This window comes from Temnothorax longispinosus, chromosome 8 (assembly GCF_030848805.1).
Source record: "Temnothorax longispinosus isolate EJ_2023e chromosome 8, Tlon_JGU_v1, whole genome shotgun sequence".
In the NCBI taxonomy this organism is placed as follows: Eukaryota; Metazoa; Arthropoda; class Insecta; order Hymenoptera; family Formicidae; genus Temnothorax; species Temnothorax longispinosus.
The window spans coordinates 20,776,260-20,794,996 of NC_092365.1; the positions used below are offsets into that span (position 1 = coordinate 20,776,260).

Consider the following 18,737-nt stretch of genomic DNA (forward strand, 5'->3'; position numbering starts at 1 on the left):
GCCAACGAGGGTTATCGAGAAATGCTCATAGATAAAGCAAAACAAACTTTAGCTTAATACATCTCTTTCGAAAATTAATGATTTGATAGAAATTAATGCATTATTTTGCGTATCTTATTCTATTATACATACACGTGCCGTATATTATCATTTTCGAATTGTTCAACTCAATTGTTCAACAAGCGGGCAATTAAACTTTGCACCTTTCTTTAGCGGGTCAATGTTATATCGATGAATCGTCTAAGTAAAGTTCAAGTTTCAAGATTTCTCGGTATCGTAATCTCGAATCGATGAAAAATCCCGGACACGGCGGACTGATAAAACTGCCGACTGTCTCGTCTTCGCAATATTCCGCGTCGCGCAGATAAAGCAGCCTTTTAAGCCGGTTTAAGCGTACAAGGTCGATTTTAATTTGCCCGTTCGTCCGTTTCCGAGTGTTTTGTTTGCGTTCGTTTCGAGGAGGAGGCGGCGACGGCGGCGTCGGCGGCGTAGGCGGATAGAAATCAATCGTCGCCACAGTTCCTCAGCGGCTCTATCGCGCTCGCTGCCTGGCGAGCATCGCGATACGATTTTCTTGTAGAAAATGTGAGATTCGAATCAGCCGGACGTGCCCAATCTGAGTTTCGTGTCGCTGGCTAGCGTTCCGACGCGATCACGCATCGCCCGCCCGATGAAATTCAAAACGAGACGCTTCGCGTCGTGACTAACAAACTTTGTCATGGGCTGAAACGCTGATAATAATTCTGGGACACGTGTTTCCGAGGCACGAAACAGTAGTACGCGACAAAGTGTCGTTAATCGCACTGTGACTGTGTCGTATTTTATTCGAGGATAACTTTCTATATCATCGATAAAATCTCTACGTCGATATAATCCCTCGAAGCCTCCTTGAAATGTGTCAAGATTACGCTTAATTACCTATTGCGCGTTACTTCTCGTCGAGTGATACATACGTTTGAAATCTCGAGAAGGTGATTAATATCAGGAAGAAAATTTATGCGCGGCAATCATCGCGCGAATCTTGAAATTAATTCCATCAGATTGAAAATCGCGCGACGTGATCGCAGGATAAATTGCTTGAGAGGCGAGATCTGGACAGGCTTCAGTCGTTGATTGCGCGTTGTGTACTACAGTCATACGCAACTATGAGGCTTTTATTAGCTATAACGTGCGCGATAGCGTTATTTTTCATCCTGTCGACGCGAAGCACGCGCGCGACCGACGCGAGTGTTTCGCGGGAGGAAAAACGTTTCCTGCGTTTCGATAGCTACAATAAAATGATCGAAGCTGGATCAATAATTAATGTTCCTATACAATGTCCACCGGACAAGGTCAAAGTTGGAAATCGTTGTCGAAGCGTCTTTTAGGTAAGAATGAAACCAGAAACTCTTCACAAGCAAAAAAAAATTAATAATTGCATTGCATTGTTTGCGCAACAAGCGATATTGTTTCTATTATTAAGATCTCAAAATTAATTAGACGCAGACTTATTGCTGATCCGTACAATAATTAAATAATGGTAGGAATAATATTTTTATAAATAATGTTATATATTATATAACAAACAATAAATGCTATTTACATATCAAATCGTATACATTATCCAATCATTATTTTTATGTTACACGCGTCCGTCAATAATTCCTATCATAAATTGATTCCTACGATGCACTGATGACGTCAAGCACGTTCGCGTTTATGTCTCGTTGATTGTGACGTGACGCAAACTTATAATTCCGATGAAGTATAACGCTTTGAAGTTGATTCTCTTTGCCGGAAGTAGCTACCACTCATCAACTATTCCAGTAGCCTACTCCATCAGATGCGCACACAATCGTCACCTCATATCGATCCCTTTATACCCGCGTCAAACTTAAATATGCAATAAATTGCTCAGGCCTTTATTTATAGCGGTCATTCTCTATTTCCGTGTACACTGCATAGTTCTTACTTCCGACCATAGAGTGATGTGTAAAACCAGTATGTAAATCTACCTGCATGAAACAGGTAGATTGACAGTCGAACTGACAACTGACACGATCTTGGTTTTTTGTTACAGAATCTTTATAGATAAATTGAACCATTCCTGTTTTTTGAAAGATGACGTCCCCGGAAGAAAACAAGAAGCTTAACAGGATTAAAAGTAAACAAGACTATTATTCTGATCGTCGGGAATAATTAATGGGAACCATGGATCTACGTTAGATGTACCTAATTAATTATATATATGTATAAGATCTGCAATTCACCAAATCATATTGGCAATAGTGGATTTCATTCAAAATGCAATTAATTAAGATGTAAAGACCACGAACTAAATTTTGCTGCGCATATTTATCCCCAGAAACGTAAAAAAACAGACAATAATTTTATATTAGGCGCACAACAAATAAAACTGTAGTGGGAGTATATTACAGAGTATTAAATTTATACTAAAAAATGAATAGAGTATTTTATTGTCCATAAAACAAGCCACACTAATTGTTTCTCTTTCTGAACACATATACACACAAAAATATATTCAAGATTACTAATTAGATATGTACAAATAATATTATACATATCTAATATAATGATAAATGTACGAATAATACTACACAACAATTCATATATATAATTTAATTTTAAATAAATAATACGTAAAGCATATAAGATGAATAATTAAAATATTCATATATATATATATATATGTATACAAATAAATAAAACATTTTAAATATATTTGTATATGTTTTTTCTTCTATCGCCCGTATTTCCTGATCTGAGTCATGAAACGAGATTTATTGGCAATGTGCGCGTGAAACCCGAATGTGCACGAGGCACACAATCATTCTCAACAATTTATCGCGTTGCGGAAGTTACAAGCAAACACTCCGTGCGTAGGCAATCAGGATATGATTTCGACCACTAATTAACGATGACGAAACGGAAAGGAGACAGGAAACCGCACTGTTAGGCCTAAATTGTATATAAGTACACGCACTATAGTGTTATATACGAGCCCAGTCCAGTTATTAGCATTTGAATGTTGCAAGCGTACACCGAAGAAGAAAGATAGAAACCTGACGCCAATCCGTCTAATTTCGTCTATCTAATTTGAAATTCGAGAAAGTGATCGGGAGATTGAAGATCGTCTGCAATAATGGCACCCGCCCGTTTGATTCTACTAATTCTTGCGTCAATAATGTTAGTATTTGCGTGCGAGGGACGGCCACTGACTTTCCCTGTAAGAAACCGGACACAGGTGAACTGTCCGGTGGGCTATAGACCTGTTCGTAACGGAGGATGCAGAAAGATTTTAATTACTTAAAATACAACTTCCTCCTTTGCACAAGGTAAATATTCCAACAATTTTTTTGGAGTAACTAACACATATTTATTCTTTTCTTAAATTATTTCTTATTCTGAAATATATCCTACTTTGCATACTGTATAGAAGTAAAACTGTTTGAGATAAATAATTTTAATTACTCTGTTGCATAAATTAAAATAAACCGATTATAATGACAAAATATATTTGATATTTCTTTGATTATAGAATAATGCAAACAATATCGCAGGATATTCTTTCCCGGAGATGTCATATTGGCAACGAAAATGATAATACTTTTGTTTCTGGTATCCAATCTTTTGATGTGACTTCAAACCATTCAGTAATATGCATTGCGCGTAGAAGAGATCACTTTAATAAAATTTGGCAATCATCGCCCATCAGAAATGCAGTCTGCTTTTGTAACTAATATGCATCACATAAATATTCTATGTATACTATCATTTTAATAGATAATAACGTCAGAAAAAGTAATTTTTTTCTATCAATCACTTTCTCTCCCTCTCTCTCTCTTTTCTCGTATTTAAAATCTTTATTAAATCTAGATGTGAGTAAATAAAACATAATCAACAAGAAATATCTCATTGTAATAGCGTTATATATTAGGTATTAGCGTTATATATGGACCTTTGATCGCATATAAAGCTAGGTCTAATCAACCGAATTTTAAAGTATTATAACTTTTTATTTTTTCAGTTACGACGAAATATATCAAGCATCGTGAGATGCGTCATAGTTTGAAAAGTATAATGCGCACGTAAAGATAATCATCACAATTTTTATTACTACGTTACACAATACATAAATATGTAAAATCACAATATTTAATGTTTTACACATCGTATAGCAGATGTATTAAAAGCAAACATCACACGATTCAAACATTTGTATGTTCTCTACTTTATGTTCTTAATATACTTTGTCGCCAATGTATAGGTGTCTACAATCACCTATAGGTACCTGGTTTTTTTATACACGAAAAAAAATGATATTGCATTAACAGTATTAGATTTAATTGGAAATAATCTTGTTAATTCAATATTAACAATATTAATAAAATAAATACTTGTTTTATTAAAACAAGAGCATGACGTGTATTAAATGAACAAGATTGTTTTCAATTAAATTAATGCTGTTAATACAAAATCTCAGGTAGCAAGCTAATTTTATTTTATTATTGTTATTTATCGTTATTTTAACATCGAAATGTCGTTAAAATGATGACAATTAAATGATGTCAGCTTATTGCTATCTGGAATTATTATTTTTTCGTATATAAACCTTTATCACGATACCGTTGGATAAGAGAAATAAGTTCCATTCCTAACATTTTGATCGTAAATTAAGGTGGGCGTGGGTGGCCGCTAGATACTGCATTTACTAAAATCGTATCTTCCGGTGTCAATTTTAGTGTTAAAGTAAAAGAATGTTATAAATAACTTTACTCGCGTGTCGGTGACACTTTACTTAATAAAGTATTGCGGAAGCTTTCAAGCTATCCGCAGGAGAGCACAGCCGTAATTTACCATTACCGGCATTACCTCAACTACAATTTAAAATAATTCAGATGCGGTAAGCGAATACTTTTCAATACCGAGCACCTTGGTGAACAATGTGGGCGTTTACAATTTGCATATGAAGTTGACTTATTCTAACATTAATTTTCATAACACCTCAAGGTAACGATCGACGGGAAATCTCATCAACTATCTAATGACGCAGAGAAACGCTTATGAAAAGAATAAGCGGGGTGACAACTTATAAAATAATGTATGGATAAACACAGCTTGAAATTGCAGATATTTGACCAATATTGGTAAGCGTATAAATTTTTTTTTTTTTAAATAAAAAAAATACATAGGATGAATCTTGGTCTCGTGAAACAATCCAGCTCCAATATTAAATTAGATTTTTGTTTATTATGAAAAATACAAAAGCCTCGTTTCTTCCGTACGGCCATAAATATAAAGATACAGCAGGTACGTATACAAGCATATTTAGCAATATTTTACAATCATCACATTATAAATCGCAGCACAAATATAAATTAATCGAATTAACAGCATGACAGAACTGACAGTCATCTGTACGATGGTTTAAGACCTTGCTTGTGCGCTGACAAGATCTCTCGCGTATAGATGGCGCTAGTAGTCCGTGTCGGTGTCGGTCGGCTATTTCAAACGTTACGAATATCACGCGTTTATCCGGATTTTATTTCTACCGCATGTTTCGACGATTTAACATTATTCCCTACGTCGAAAACATCCCGGACATTAAGAAAGTTGTCCCAATTGATTTACAATATTATCTCGATTATTTATTAGTATTTTGAGAATAATATGCATAAAGAATTACTCAACATTTTCTAAAAAAGGAGAAACCAAAAAAAATATTTAAAAAACAAAAGAAGACAAAAGACATTAAAATTACTGTGACGTGGGTTTTATTTTTTTTATACTGTAAAAATTACTTTAGGCGCCCGTTCCCGGGTTAATTAATATTTGAATAATGATAGGGAATATCGCCATTTTTTTATTTCGTGCCGTTTTGTGTGTCAACAAAAATGCTATTGGAAGTCGTAACTATAATATCAAAAGCTTTAATTAAACACAATTGTTCTTATTTTCCGAAAGTCCTAGATTAATATTAGAATTATTAGGAACAATTATTTTGAAGCTGGAAAAGTTTTATCTTTGTAATATTTAGTTTAAATTTGAATCGAGCATATGTGCTCGTTAGTACTATATTATCGACAATCGAGTCGAAGAAATTTTATTTATCCAACACTGAAATTTTCAACGATATTTCGCCGATGTCGCGAGATAACTACGGTAGATAAACTGGAAGAAAATTTTAATAAATTATTGGAAATATATATAGTTAATAATGGTAATACAACAATATTATTTGAGACTTTTAAGCTCACTAATTCTGTCTAATAATTAATATTTTAAAATGTGAAGGTAAGTTTTAAAAAATGCGTAAATATTTATTAGTATATACATATAGCGTTAAAAATATTATTAAAATGTGGTACTTTTTACAATTATTAACATCTTATCATCATGATGAAGATCAATAAATATTCGTACATGTATTATGGTAACAAAATTCAGAGATTTATTTTGTTATCGATTAAAGATAAATGTAGAACAAGTAATCGTTAATATATATATTTAGTATTTTCAATATTCGAGATATTTTTTAAACCAAACAATCTGGCATCTTTTTTCGAGTAGTGTCAATTTTTATTATAAGAAGCATTTATCCATGTAGAGTATATATATAATTATATATGATTATATATGATCATATAGAGACAAAATTCATATATAATTGCATTATATATAATCATTATATATTTATATATAATAATATACAATTTTTTTCCCGGGTATATACACCAAATAAAAGTAATTATTACATTTTTTATGCCTGCGGTGTCACATATTTTGATAAATATTACTTGAAGGTAAAACTAACAAAAAACATTTTAAATATTATATTTACGTGTAAGAATATAAATAATCCATACTTTTACGAATTGTAAATTTAATTTTGTTGTAAATGACCTCGCACTTGTTCTACGTAAAATAGGTCCCGATCGACCGTATTTCTTCAAATTTCGTATACAATTAGAATAATTAAATGTATCATTAGGTAGATCAACTACAAAAAAGATTTTTCTAAAAAATCACTTTTTCGAGCTGTTAAAACGATATACCTGATAATGATGCAGAATCTCAAAATATCGTATAATACGGACTCTGCATCATTATCAGCTATATCGAATCAACAGTTCGGAAAGTGAATTTTTAAAATCTTTTTTGTGGTTGCTGTATCTATATAATGATACGTCTAATTGTATATACGGAATTTGAGAAGAAAATTAGTCGGAACCTATTTTACGTAGAAAAAATTCGGGATCCTTTATTACTGTCACTAATAATAAATAACAAGTCATAAAGTAATACATAAAGAACTTCGTATTCCGTATAAAAAAATTTACTTGCTTACATTGTAGAAAATATATGACTAACAGGTAAAAATGTAACTGGTTAAAAATGATTAAAATAAAGCAATCAAATAAATTCATATGCAATATTCTACTTACGCGAAATTATATATCATCTTATTTTAATTATTATTTAGAATAATATTAAAGGAAAGAAATTTATCGTGTACCATTAGAAATCCCAGGATTAACTTTAGCCCAAAGTTCAGCTTTAGCCCAAGGTTCACCATTAATAGCCGGAATATTAACTGCGACCAAGATCGCAATTAAGTGAATAATAAAATTACAGCTTTCATGTTCGCTTTCTCGTAGTAATGTAAAATAAAATGTATTACGTCTCGCTACTGACCATTTCGCGACTGACATACTTGATTTCGTGGTTTAACTTATTTATAGAGAAACTTGTATCTATATACGAGCGCGATAAGCAATAAATTTTTCTAACTATTTTATCACTCATGTTCGTCACGTCGGCGTCGTAAGCGCAATTCGCGGAACAGCGAAGCACAAGTCGCGCTTTCTTCTCCTCGATTTCACGTAAAAGCACTCGAACACGTTAATCAATGCCGCGAAAAAGTCACGCCGCTTATCGCTGCGCCGCTCGACGATTCGTGAGACACGCGGCGCGAGTGAGCGCGCGCGTCCGCTCGCTCGCTCGCTCGCCCGCTCGCCTATGCGCGCGAGGCAAGAAGTAAGCGCGGGACGTGTTCGTCTCATCAGTCGATCGCGGTGCGGGCGCTCGGATACGCTCAGGTGTGCATCGTCGCGTATCGAAGTAAAAAGCCGACCTCGACAGGCCAAGCCGCGGAAGAATCGAACGGCCGGTCGGCGGCGATAACAGCCGAGTGTGCGTGATCGTTAATAATAATTAAAGACGACGTAACGACTCGTCGACGCGACGTCTCTCGTGCTTGTGAGGAGTGAGGATAGATCGGAAGGCGAGGCGCCGCGACAGAAAATGCAATCGCGATACGACGCGTTGTTTGACAGCCAGTCGACGCTGCATCTCGTCGCGAAGATGCTCGTTTTCGCGCTCATCTGCGGCGGAGTCATCCTGGGAGTCCTGGGACAAGTCGGCGCGCAGTATCACGGCGATCCCGATCACATAGTCTTCCCCGGGCCGGTCGGCTCGGGATCGAGGGACAGGGCCCTTGATAACGAGCCCGCGGGGGGTTCCGCGGATGACAGCGACACGTCGGTAAATTGGTACAGATTGACCCCGCCTCTGAATTAAGTCGACACATCGTTGCTGTCCAAAATATAAATTACTTTGAATAATATCCAGTTTCGGAGCAATTATCTCCAAGAGATCACCAAAAGATCGGAAAGGCAAACGCTAACGATCGATCGCAGTTTGATATAATGAATTGTATCACCGGAATCTTTTATTAATTCTCGCGACAAATAATGCCTCAATCTAGTCTTTTTACTTCATCTTCAATTATTTGTAAAAAAAGGCGATTGTAAATCAATGACGCGCGCTTTGCACTACTTTTATTTCCAAGACTCACTTTCCGTGGAGAGACTGAAACGACGCGACACGTCGAGGCCGAAGCTGTCAATGTCGAGGATATCCATGATGAAATAATCGCAAGGCGACACGACTTTTGTGATTCCCGGCACGATGTAAAATCGATCGTACGTCACTTTGAATGCAATTGTGCAAATATTCAATATCAATTAGCCTCATACCGTGATCAACCGCTATTTTTTCAATTATTTGTTTCACGATTTTTTCATTCAACAGTTCTGCAGCTATTTTTTTCTCGATGCGCGAATTACTAGCGAACACAAATAAAAGATAATAGTCCGGTTCTAAGGAATCTTCCTCTTTCTCTCTCTCTCTCTCTCTCTAGGCGCATAAAAATACAGCGTGAGATAGTAAATCCACGTGCAACTGTAAAAACCTGAGTAAACTAACTGCCGGCTTACGAGAAATCGTTATATCAATAATTGTTATTAGGCTTTACACGATAATTATAACATTGTCACCTCGGCTGAGTCAGTATAGTGAAATCGAGGCTGCGATTAGTAAAACATAACGGCGCCTCAGCGTTGAACCGCAGGCACACAGCCTTGCTTCTTGGCAAGGTCGGAATCAGGGCTATATTCCGACGAGTCGAGAGGCTCCTTTCGTTAAGGAAAGATCGCGACCGTTCGCGATCGTTATCGCGAAGTCGTTCGTTCCTTGCGAGAGTTCCACGGCTAGATTATGAATGCACGCGAGTTTGGATATCCACGCGAAACGTGCTCGAAAGCCGAAAGCCAGAACGGGTTCAGAATACCGATTTCTCGCGCCAAGGATTGTCATTTCCAGGAAATACAATGTCTTCGGGAGACAAGAATATTTCTCAATTATGCAAATCGTAGAACGCGCCCAACCTGTTTTGTAAATCCCATGAGACTGTATTTGCGCCCGTATATCACCTGAAGAAATATATTTGTTTAATTCGAAATCAAAGTGACAACATTACTTCCGGAGACATTACACGTATATTGCGCGAAGAGCATTCATTCTGCGCAAACAACAGAAGATGTATTTCATAAGATTTGCGTTAAATTTCCGGAATATACTCTTGGACTAATTTTGAATCAATTTTTTGTTCGCAAATTTGAATTTCGGCCTGTCAAAGATTATTCTTTTGTAGGAATTAAATTTTGAAATTAATATTCGATTTAACACGTGAAATCTACAGCTTAAATCTCCAACTACTTGTATAAATTATTTGCTCTTTTCTTGACAACTATTATACATACATATAGTAGGTATAATAACGATTCAACCGTCTTAGAAACCTGTTTAAATCGTGATACTTAAGCTATAGGTGATTTCGCATCTATTCAAAGCAGTAGTTATCAATGACTAATAAAGTAACTATGCAATGCCCCAAAGCTGATATATACTACTTTTATCTACAGATATTTATCAATCGAAATTGATTTCGCCTTTACAAGAACGCGTAATGATTCTTAAGTGACGAAAGCGGTTAAAAATAAAGAATTATTTCTCGGAGAGAGAATTAAATTATACATAAACTAACAAATTTTACATAAAACGTGCGATAAATTATTATAATAAATTAAAATCATTGCTACGCGTATACAGAAACATAAAATAGTTAAAACTTGATCTAAATGCAGATGTGAAGAAAGGATTAATCGAAGAAAGCAAATTTTCCAAAAATCGAGATTTTTGTGCAACATGGATCATTGACCGATATTTGTTTCACCAGGATGATTTTCTTCTTAGTCACGCGTATTGCAAGTATCCGCGATCGAACAGGATGACTCACAGTCCACGGGAATACCCTGAAGAATTTAATTTTATATTTATTCTTTTAGTCAATATTTATGAGATTGTAGGAAAGAAATAACTATATAATTGCGTATGACCCACTACGATTTATCGTCTCTCTGTCTCTCTTTCCGATCTCGGTGCACGTTCGAATCGAAATGAGTTCTTAAGAAAATCCTATTTTATATTTATCTTTGCTTACGCACTTTTTTCCAATATAGCTAATGCAGGAAAATTGCTGACCGCAAATTAACAAAGCAAATTAGTGTAGTCACTATTTCCTCAATTTTATAAATGCAATGTAATCGATCGTTGTTGATATCGCTACAAATCTCGGACATTAAATTTTCCAAACCAGCATACAGGACAGAATACAGGAAACTCGTTAAAATATTGAGTATTTTGAAGCAACTTTTATTTTCGATAATTTTCGACCGCAAGTTTCTCTGCTTACAATAAGTCATGTATATTGGTCGCAATCGCACTTATGACCCATCCCATGTTATCGGATTTCGATTAGATTATTTTCTACAAAGGTATATGGGGCACACACATACATATAATATATACATATATTTTATATATTATTATTATATATATTATAATTTATTTTTTAGATATCGCTCGATTTAGCGACCAGATTAAATTCGATAGACACGTTAGAAGAATTTATGCAGCTTCTTCACGGTGTTCCAGCGAGCGAAAAGGGTATCGCGTTTACCAGTAAGTAATTTGCTACTGCGTTATCTTTATTACGTGCTAAGTGCAAATGCAAATAATGCAATGGCAAATGATAATCTTAAGGAAAACTTGTCATGGAAGAAGGAGCAAATCAAGCTTACTCGTTGCAAATTCCACTTTATTAAATAGAAATATAAATAAAAACTTATTATTATATCATAAATAATTATCAAAAACTAGAAAATACGTCGCCAAAACAAACATTTGGAAATATATTGATATATCAATCACGTTCCAATGTCGCATAATCATACATAATAAATTTCTTAAATACAGCTACAATCAAATGCATTACAATTATATATTACGGTTATCGTAGGAAAATTAATAGTTTATGGAGATGTGTGCAAATATTATCACGATAAGGTCTTTTATTGCCTAAGCTAAATTAAACCGTGGCGCGTCTTTTGATTGTTCCGTTGTTCATACAAACGCATAGTTATCAATGTGAACTGAGATCATCCCATAATGTGAACTGTATTTTGATATTTTCGGTGCAGTGCATGTGGATTAAATATTATGCAGCTTCAAAAAACTATCGTTACAAATTCTTACAGATTTAGAATGTTTTTTTTAACCTTGCAAGAGTTAAATGGTTTCTCGACTAACACAGGAAACAGCCTTTTGTTGTTACGAATGAAAATTCGCCGAGGCGTATCCGACCAATTGATTCAGCTGACAATATTATCTAACCAAGACTAAACACATGCAACTGCTCATCGGCCGCAAACGTATGTGCAATAATTTTATTTTACATGCCTGCTGTTTCTTGTGTATTAGACATTTTCTTCGACATCCATATAAATGATCTTGTGGATTTTATACATGACATTAAATGATCTTTTACTTGGAAAGTCGAAAATCAATTTATTGTTCACGTAATGTGCGCAAACGTGCACATCGGGATTTTTTTGCGCTATTTCGGCCTCGAAAGATTTTAAAAAATTTTTGCGATCCTCTGAGAAGTTTAAAGGCTGCAGATAACCACCGAAATGATTCACGTCCCGTATTAATGCGTTGCTAGCTTGGATTGCCTCTTCCAAACTTGGCAATTTGCTTGTTTGTATTTTATCTGTATTGTGATATACCTTAGCCGAAAGGTTCGAAACGTGATCAGAACGAGCAGTTTCCCGTGCACCGCAGCATTTTGTAGCAACTGTCGGCGAAGCGTTATCGATTAAAAGCGAATATACGATCTGTAGCTTGCATGGTCGTTTCCAAACTTTCTTTTTCCAGAGTTTTGACCAATGATATAAGGACGGAGAATCTAAAATATAATTCATAAAATTTTTAAATATATAATTCTGTTTTAATTTTTAATCATTGATTTACTTTAATATGTCTAACATTTATTGTTCACAAAATATCATATTAAAATGATTTCTGTAATTCCATAATTTATATATATACTAGCTGGTTACCCGGGCTTTTCGCCCCGGAGGACATATGTAATAAGACACACAAATAGTCTCTCTCTCTCTCTCTCTCTCTCTCTCTCTCTCTCTCTCTCTCTCTCTCTCCCTCTCTCTCTCTCTCTCTCTATATATATATATATATATATATATATATATATATATATATATATATATATATAATTTATCTCTCCCAATAAAGTTTAATTTATAATATTCCATACATATATATATATATATATATATATATATATATATTTCTAAAACTACCTGTTTCTGCACTAATTCGTACAAATTTTATTTCTCCATTCGCTTCCAGGTACTTAGTCGTTTTAGCTTCAGCAGTAACAGGTCCATCTCCTTGACCGCACTCTCTGTTGATGGCTCTGACGGTTGGTGCCATTTCCTCTTTCAATTTTATCCTATTAATGTTCTGTATCTTCCCGACGATAGGTTGAGACGTAATCTCGGGCTCGAAAAGATTATGAAGATCATTCTCGTTAAGACCATAACACTGGTCACCCATCTCAGCGATTGCATTCGCACTAAATTCATTTTGATTCACGTCGAAATTGACATTCACGTTGTCACAATCTGTCGATATTCCCAGTTTATCTATACATTTTTCGACGCAAAGTTCGTTTTCATTATAAGCTGCTTTATATATGAAAGCCGCATAGGTCGCTTTATTTTTCTGATAACAATTTTCTACATTTTCATGGGTCGTTGACATTTCAGTCTCGTGTGAAGAATGAGCTTCGTGTAAATAATCGCTGCAGTTAGCGTTCTGATCCAAGGATTGTTTTGTCTTCCTACGCGAAAAATATGTGTGCGTGAAACTATCTTTATCTAATGAGTGTTACACTTTCTTAAATAAATTTATTGCTTAATACAATTTGTGTATAATACACGTATAAACTAATTTTTGAGAAAAAATGTTGGTTTCGGATAATATAACCGATAAATGCAATTGTGAGTATGCATAATTTATCATTAATATGAATATTTTTACCAATTTGTCCTTTTGCAAGAAATATCCAAAATTGGCATAATATCAGAAAACGTGTGAAAAGACTCCTTTTTATTGGATAGCATAAAGGCAGCTACGTTCTTTTTCCCTTTAATCACCTGCCCGAACCATTTGAGTACCACGTGCTCTGCGAGATGGTCCTTAAAACCGGGAACCATTCCATCGGCCAACGCGAAATAACAATTTGCAACCGAGATTGCTTGAGCACGTTCGTTGGTCACTTTTGCGTCGGCCATTTTCGCTCTAAAAAAATAATTGCTACCTAGAGAAAATCTAATATCAGTTTAATATTTCTGATTATAATCTTGCTTATTTTTTTTTACAAACTAGTACTATTTTAATAACGTACTACTTTCACTTATGTTGCAATTGATAAATTAAATGCTGTTCTATCACTAAATTATCTCATTCGAACTCTCATGCTAATACAAGACATTTAAAAAATCTGTAATATCTACTTACAATTAGAAATTAATATGCCCAACAAGGTTTTCTACGTATTATGAAACACATTTTATGTTATGTAAACCGGAGACTGTATCATACCTTCGGCAGCATAAAAAAAAAAGAAAGTTTCCTCAATTACATTCACGATACAAACAAGGATTCTTTCCAGATAGATTCGGAGGCGAGGAACGCTCGAACGCGTTGATGCCGACGCCGGCCAAGTGCATGCCCGAGCTGCAACTCGTTTCCCTAAAACTGGACGACGATCCTTCGACGTTCGTCTTCCCACTCTGCACACGGATCAAAAGATGCGGCGGCTGTTGCATTAGTTCTTTGCTCTCGTGTCAGCCAACAGCTACGGAGATGCGGAACTTCCAGGTAATCGATCGTTATCGAGTTGAAGAGCACAAACGAAAACGCGCCTATTATTATGAGCAACCAACTCGAGAGAAAGCAATAGTTAAACATCTTTTCCTTTCTCGCTTTGTTTTAAGGTGATCGTGACGTCGATGAGAGATATGAACTACCGGGGACGGCGAATTGTCCCAGTGGAGGAGCATACTAAGTGCAAGTGCGATTGCAAAATCAAGGAGGAGGTAATTTGATAGCGACCGATAATTGGCAGTTAATCGACGCCTTCCTGCTTAACCGGGCCGCACCGGTTCGCAAGTTTCACACCTCATATATTATCCCGTCGTATTGTTTCTCACACGCGACCTATGCATGCACATACGTACGTACTCGGTACGTACGTGCGTGCCACTCGAGAGATTTACGTCAGCCGACCGGCTGAAAGGAACGCGAGCTCCGCTTCCAAGTACCCCGACAATGCACGAAAATACATTAGAAACAGAAGTAATAGGCGTTTCAAAGGCATGAATCACTTTCCACGCGTCCGTCTTCATCCCCCCTCGTCCTTCGGGTGTATTACGAGATTGACATTTCAATTACTTGAGATATTATGTCATCGCGGACGCAAGGAAATCCAAGCGATATAAAAAAAAATGCCAAGATTCTAAAAGGCGTGTTGATACGGTCACTTGCCCGACATTCAACATACACAGTACAATATTTAATCCGCATTACGCTACGGCCGTTTCTCAATATACCAATTTCGCTGATTGCTACAATTGTCGCTTCCTTGCAACGTGCGCGAACGCTCGCGAATAAGTGTGTCAGTGCGGGGGGGGACAAGAAAAATTTAGCCGTGTTTGTACGAGAGCACGTGAAGTGTTGACATTCTTTTTCGCCGATGATTCACGCCGTCGTTTTTTTTTTTCCTTTTTGCCTTCAGCACTGCAACGATAAGCAGCACTACGAGCCGCACAATTGCAAGTGCACCTGCAGCAACATCGACGAGGAGGAGAAGTGCCGTAAGGACAACGCGAAGATCTGGAACCAGGAGCTTTGCGTCTGCTCCTGCAGGACCGTCGAGCCGTGCACCACCGGATACTACTTCAACCCCAACACGTGCAGGTGTGAGCCGACAGAATAGGGGGATACTCGCTAAAAGAATAAGGCGCCCTTCCCTTTCATTGCACTTTACTCTATCATGATTTCCGAAACATACACGCGAACGCACCGATTTATTTCTCGTTCACCGAAATGACTTATCTCGACCTCGTTTCTGCACGAATTTTTTCAAGTTTCACCTTCTTTCTTTCGTGCACGAATCTACATATGCGTCCCATGTTCGCGCTTTCCTGCTATCTCGCACAGGGTGTTTGCACGTGAGCGAAAGCACTTCCAAAGTTTCTCTTCGCGCCGACACCTTTCATTGGACGACGTAATTCACCACCAGCATTTCGAGTGATCCAAACGACGAAATGGAGACTTGCTTCTCGTCAAAATTTTTCTCATTGCCTAGTCATTAAACTAAAACGATATACCTCATGTGATCTATATACATATACTTAACTAATATCTATGATGTAACACTCTAAAGGTGGAATGTTTGTATCCTACTAACAATGATTACCGCTTTAAATAAATCGTTAAAAAAATAACGACACAAACCGGTAGAGCTGTATGAAAACCTGAGAGAGATTGTGAATGATCTCCTGCACTTCGGTTCACGCAATTTGGCACGATATTTACAGTATATGCTCCGTAATTATGGCACGTAACCGAAAATGTGTTCCAGATGTGGACCAATAATGTTCTCTAGACCGGTAAACAGGTTCCCATCTACGAATTACAATTTCACTAATCGTCGTCCGGAAAACAGGCGGCCCCCTGTGATAATCCCCTTGGACCCATCGGATCCTAGAAGAAAACCTAAGGAAGATCCCGAATACAAGTGACAGGAATTCAGACGGACACGCGACGGATTACAAGACTGCTAAAACGAATCTATAGTTACTTTGTTAATTTCTTTATTACGTAGACGAGACCTCTCATTAATTCCATGCCTAGGAACTAGAAGAGTTGAATTGTTTTACCATTGAGTTGTCGCGATTTTATCACGATGCAAAATATGTTGCAAATTCTGAAACCTTTTGTCCATCATGTGTTTGCAATGTACATGATAATATCATTCCTGCGACTTGGTGGTGAGATATTACATTCCAAATAGTTACAATTTCACCTCCAAATCGTAGAACGACACAAGCTCTTTTAGTTCCAAGGCATTTCCATGCTAAACTACTGTGTGTTTACGAATAAAGGTCAAGAGACATTGTAATATAATGAGGAGATGACCGCCACAAGATCTTGTCAATGTTATTTATGTCATAGTTATTTTTGTATTTATTGTCACGTTTCGACACGCAAACTGCTCGTTATTTACCCTACTTGTATACATGTGACATACGTAGCAATAAATTAGAACGTGACACACATACAGGACTATCGATTACATCACGTATACTCGTTAATTAGTATTCACATCTAAGTCATATTATAACATAAAATTCGTAATGTTAATTACAAAACAAAATGGACAAATACAATCGTTATAACCTATCGTTTCTCCCTGACGAGCGAACGTTCTATGTCCTCGGTGCTTTGGTTTATCGGCTTTTCGCGTTGCTCAGCGTTCCGTAGATATGTAACGACAGCCGTGTTTATTCTCAGGATATCGCTGTAAGTCACGCTGACAGATTTCACGGAGTTCGCTATGTCATCTAAAACACAAAAGTTACATGTACCAACGTATAAAGCCATACCATGGAATCTCAGATTTTCTCGATAAGAAATATCAATTGTCTACGAAACATTTCCTGTAAATCAAGCATTTCTGTTACTTTATTCCGTTTCCATTGTCCTTTCAATCATAGAAATCGCAGGAGAAAGGTTACTTACCGATAGAAGACGCGATATCAGTGACAGCCGATTCCTTAGTGAACCTGATTCGTTTTGCTTGCTGTTCCATTATCATCTCGGTGTTTTGCGCCGCTCGGCGCTCACGGCTACAGCGTTTAACAATCCGCGTCATTCGCGATATTTTCGTGTTTTGTTGACATTCGTGCGCCCGTCAGCTGAGAAAAGGCGCGAAAACGACCATCGCCGGCCGCCATATTGCACGCATTCGTCAAGCGAGTGTGCTTGCACAAGTACCGATTCCGACATATCAAAGACTAATGACAAGTAAATTTTAAGCAACGAGTCAACGACAATTGCGATTGCGCAGGATGATTTACGAAAGAATATAAATTCGTTCGGTTTAGAAAAATAAAGTTACTCCTTTGACGAGTTTAGTAACTGTCCTTGCTATACGTGCGAACGTATCTTTCTTTCCTTTTCTCTCTCTCCCTCCATATCTCTCCTTCTTTCTTTCCACTCGAAAGGTCACATTCCTTTTTTCCCTTTCCAATATCGTTTTCACTGGCGAATGTTTCACTTTGTGCAATCGGGGCGGAATAAAATAATAACAATGAATATTTATCTTTTTCGAAGCTGCGTCGAAAACACGCGCACGATTCTCTTTTTACACGCAGAAAGACCGTGCACGCAGATTATAACTGCAGCAGTGTGCGAAAAACGTAAACCTAGAGAAAATGAAAATTTTATTATTCATTAAAATCGTATTTCTTTTAAACCGAGATTATTTTGTGCAATTACAGCAGTTTTTAATGAGATTTCGTCAATATTAAATAAAGAGAAAATCCGTTTTAGAACACGGAGAGTCATCTGGTGGATTCTCGAGCTATCAATTGGAGTACTACCAGATTGCCTCGTTAGATGGTGCATTAATCCAAAAACGTGAACAATGTGATTTTTGGACGCAGCGTAATTATGTGCTGTATAAAAATATAATTGCTGGCATATCTCGTCTTGCTGCGTTGAATTTTAACGATCTCTTTAAAGAAATTGGATTTGTCAGCTTCAATCTGAATTTGCCCTACATAAAAATTTCAACGTAAAAACTATCGCTTAATATTGTAATTTTAATTATATCTCCTTATTAAATATTATATTGTTTGCTTACAATTCAAAAATCATGTTCTTTTTAATAGAATAAGAGA

General features: G+C 36.4%; 2 protein-coding genes and 2 long non-coding RNA genes across 5 annotated transcripts; 2 read left to right on the top strand and 2 right to left on the bottom strand.

Annotated features, from left to right (window-relative positions):
• The first annotated feature begins 331 nt into the window (after window positions 1-331).
• Window positions 332-4,264, top strand: LOC139817299 (uncharacterized). The gene is made up of 3 exons (XR_011733181.1): window positions 332-1,367; window positions 2,060-3,335; window positions 3,539-4,264. It is a non-coding gene; the product is annotated as an uncharacterized lncRNA (long non-coding RNA).
• A 3,771-nt stretch (window positions 4,265-8,035) lies between these two features.
• Pvf1 (PDGF- and VEGF-related factor 1) lies at window positions 8,036-17,111 on the top strand. Its single transcript, XM_071785281.1, has 6 exons — window positions 8,036-8,544; window positions 11,259-11,364; window positions 14,441-14,649; window positions 14,766-14,867; window positions 15,566-15,747; window positions 16,415-17,111. The coding sequence occupies exons 1-6, from the start codon at window positions 8,305-8,307 to the stop codon at window positions 16,572-16,574; spliced, it is 999 nt and encodes a 332-aa protein (XP_071641382.1). The 5' UTR covers window positions 8,036-8,304; the 3' UTR covers window positions 16,575-17,111.
• LOC139817297 (uncharacterized) lies at window positions 11,385-14,507 on the bottom strand. 2 transcript variants are annotated; one of them, XM_071785280.1, is made up of 4 exons: window positions 14,371-14,507; window positions 13,807-14,067; window positions 13,065-13,606; window positions 11,385-12,649 (listed from the first exon to the last, which is right to left on the bottom strand). In XM_071785280.1, the coding sequence occupies exons 2-4, from the start codon at window positions 14,058-14,060 to the stop codon at window positions 12,159-12,161; spliced, it is 1,287 nt and encodes a 428-aa protein (XP_071641381.1). In that variant the 5' UTR covers window positions 14,061-14,067; window positions 14,371-14,507; the 3' UTR covers window positions 11,385-12,158. The 2 variants fall into 2 exon arrangements, with proteins under 2 accessions (XP_071641381.1, XP_071641380.1); XM_071785279.1 differs by having other exon boundaries at window positions 13,807-14,434.
• Window positions 16,982-18,141, bottom strand: LOC139817300 (uncharacterized). The gene is made up of 2 exons (XR_011733182.1): window positions 17,575-18,141; window positions 16,982-17,396 (listed from the first exon to the last, which is right to left on the bottom strand). It is a non-coding gene; the product is annotated as an uncharacterized lncRNA (long non-coding RNA).
• Window positions 18,142-18,737: the final 596 nt, after the last annotated feature.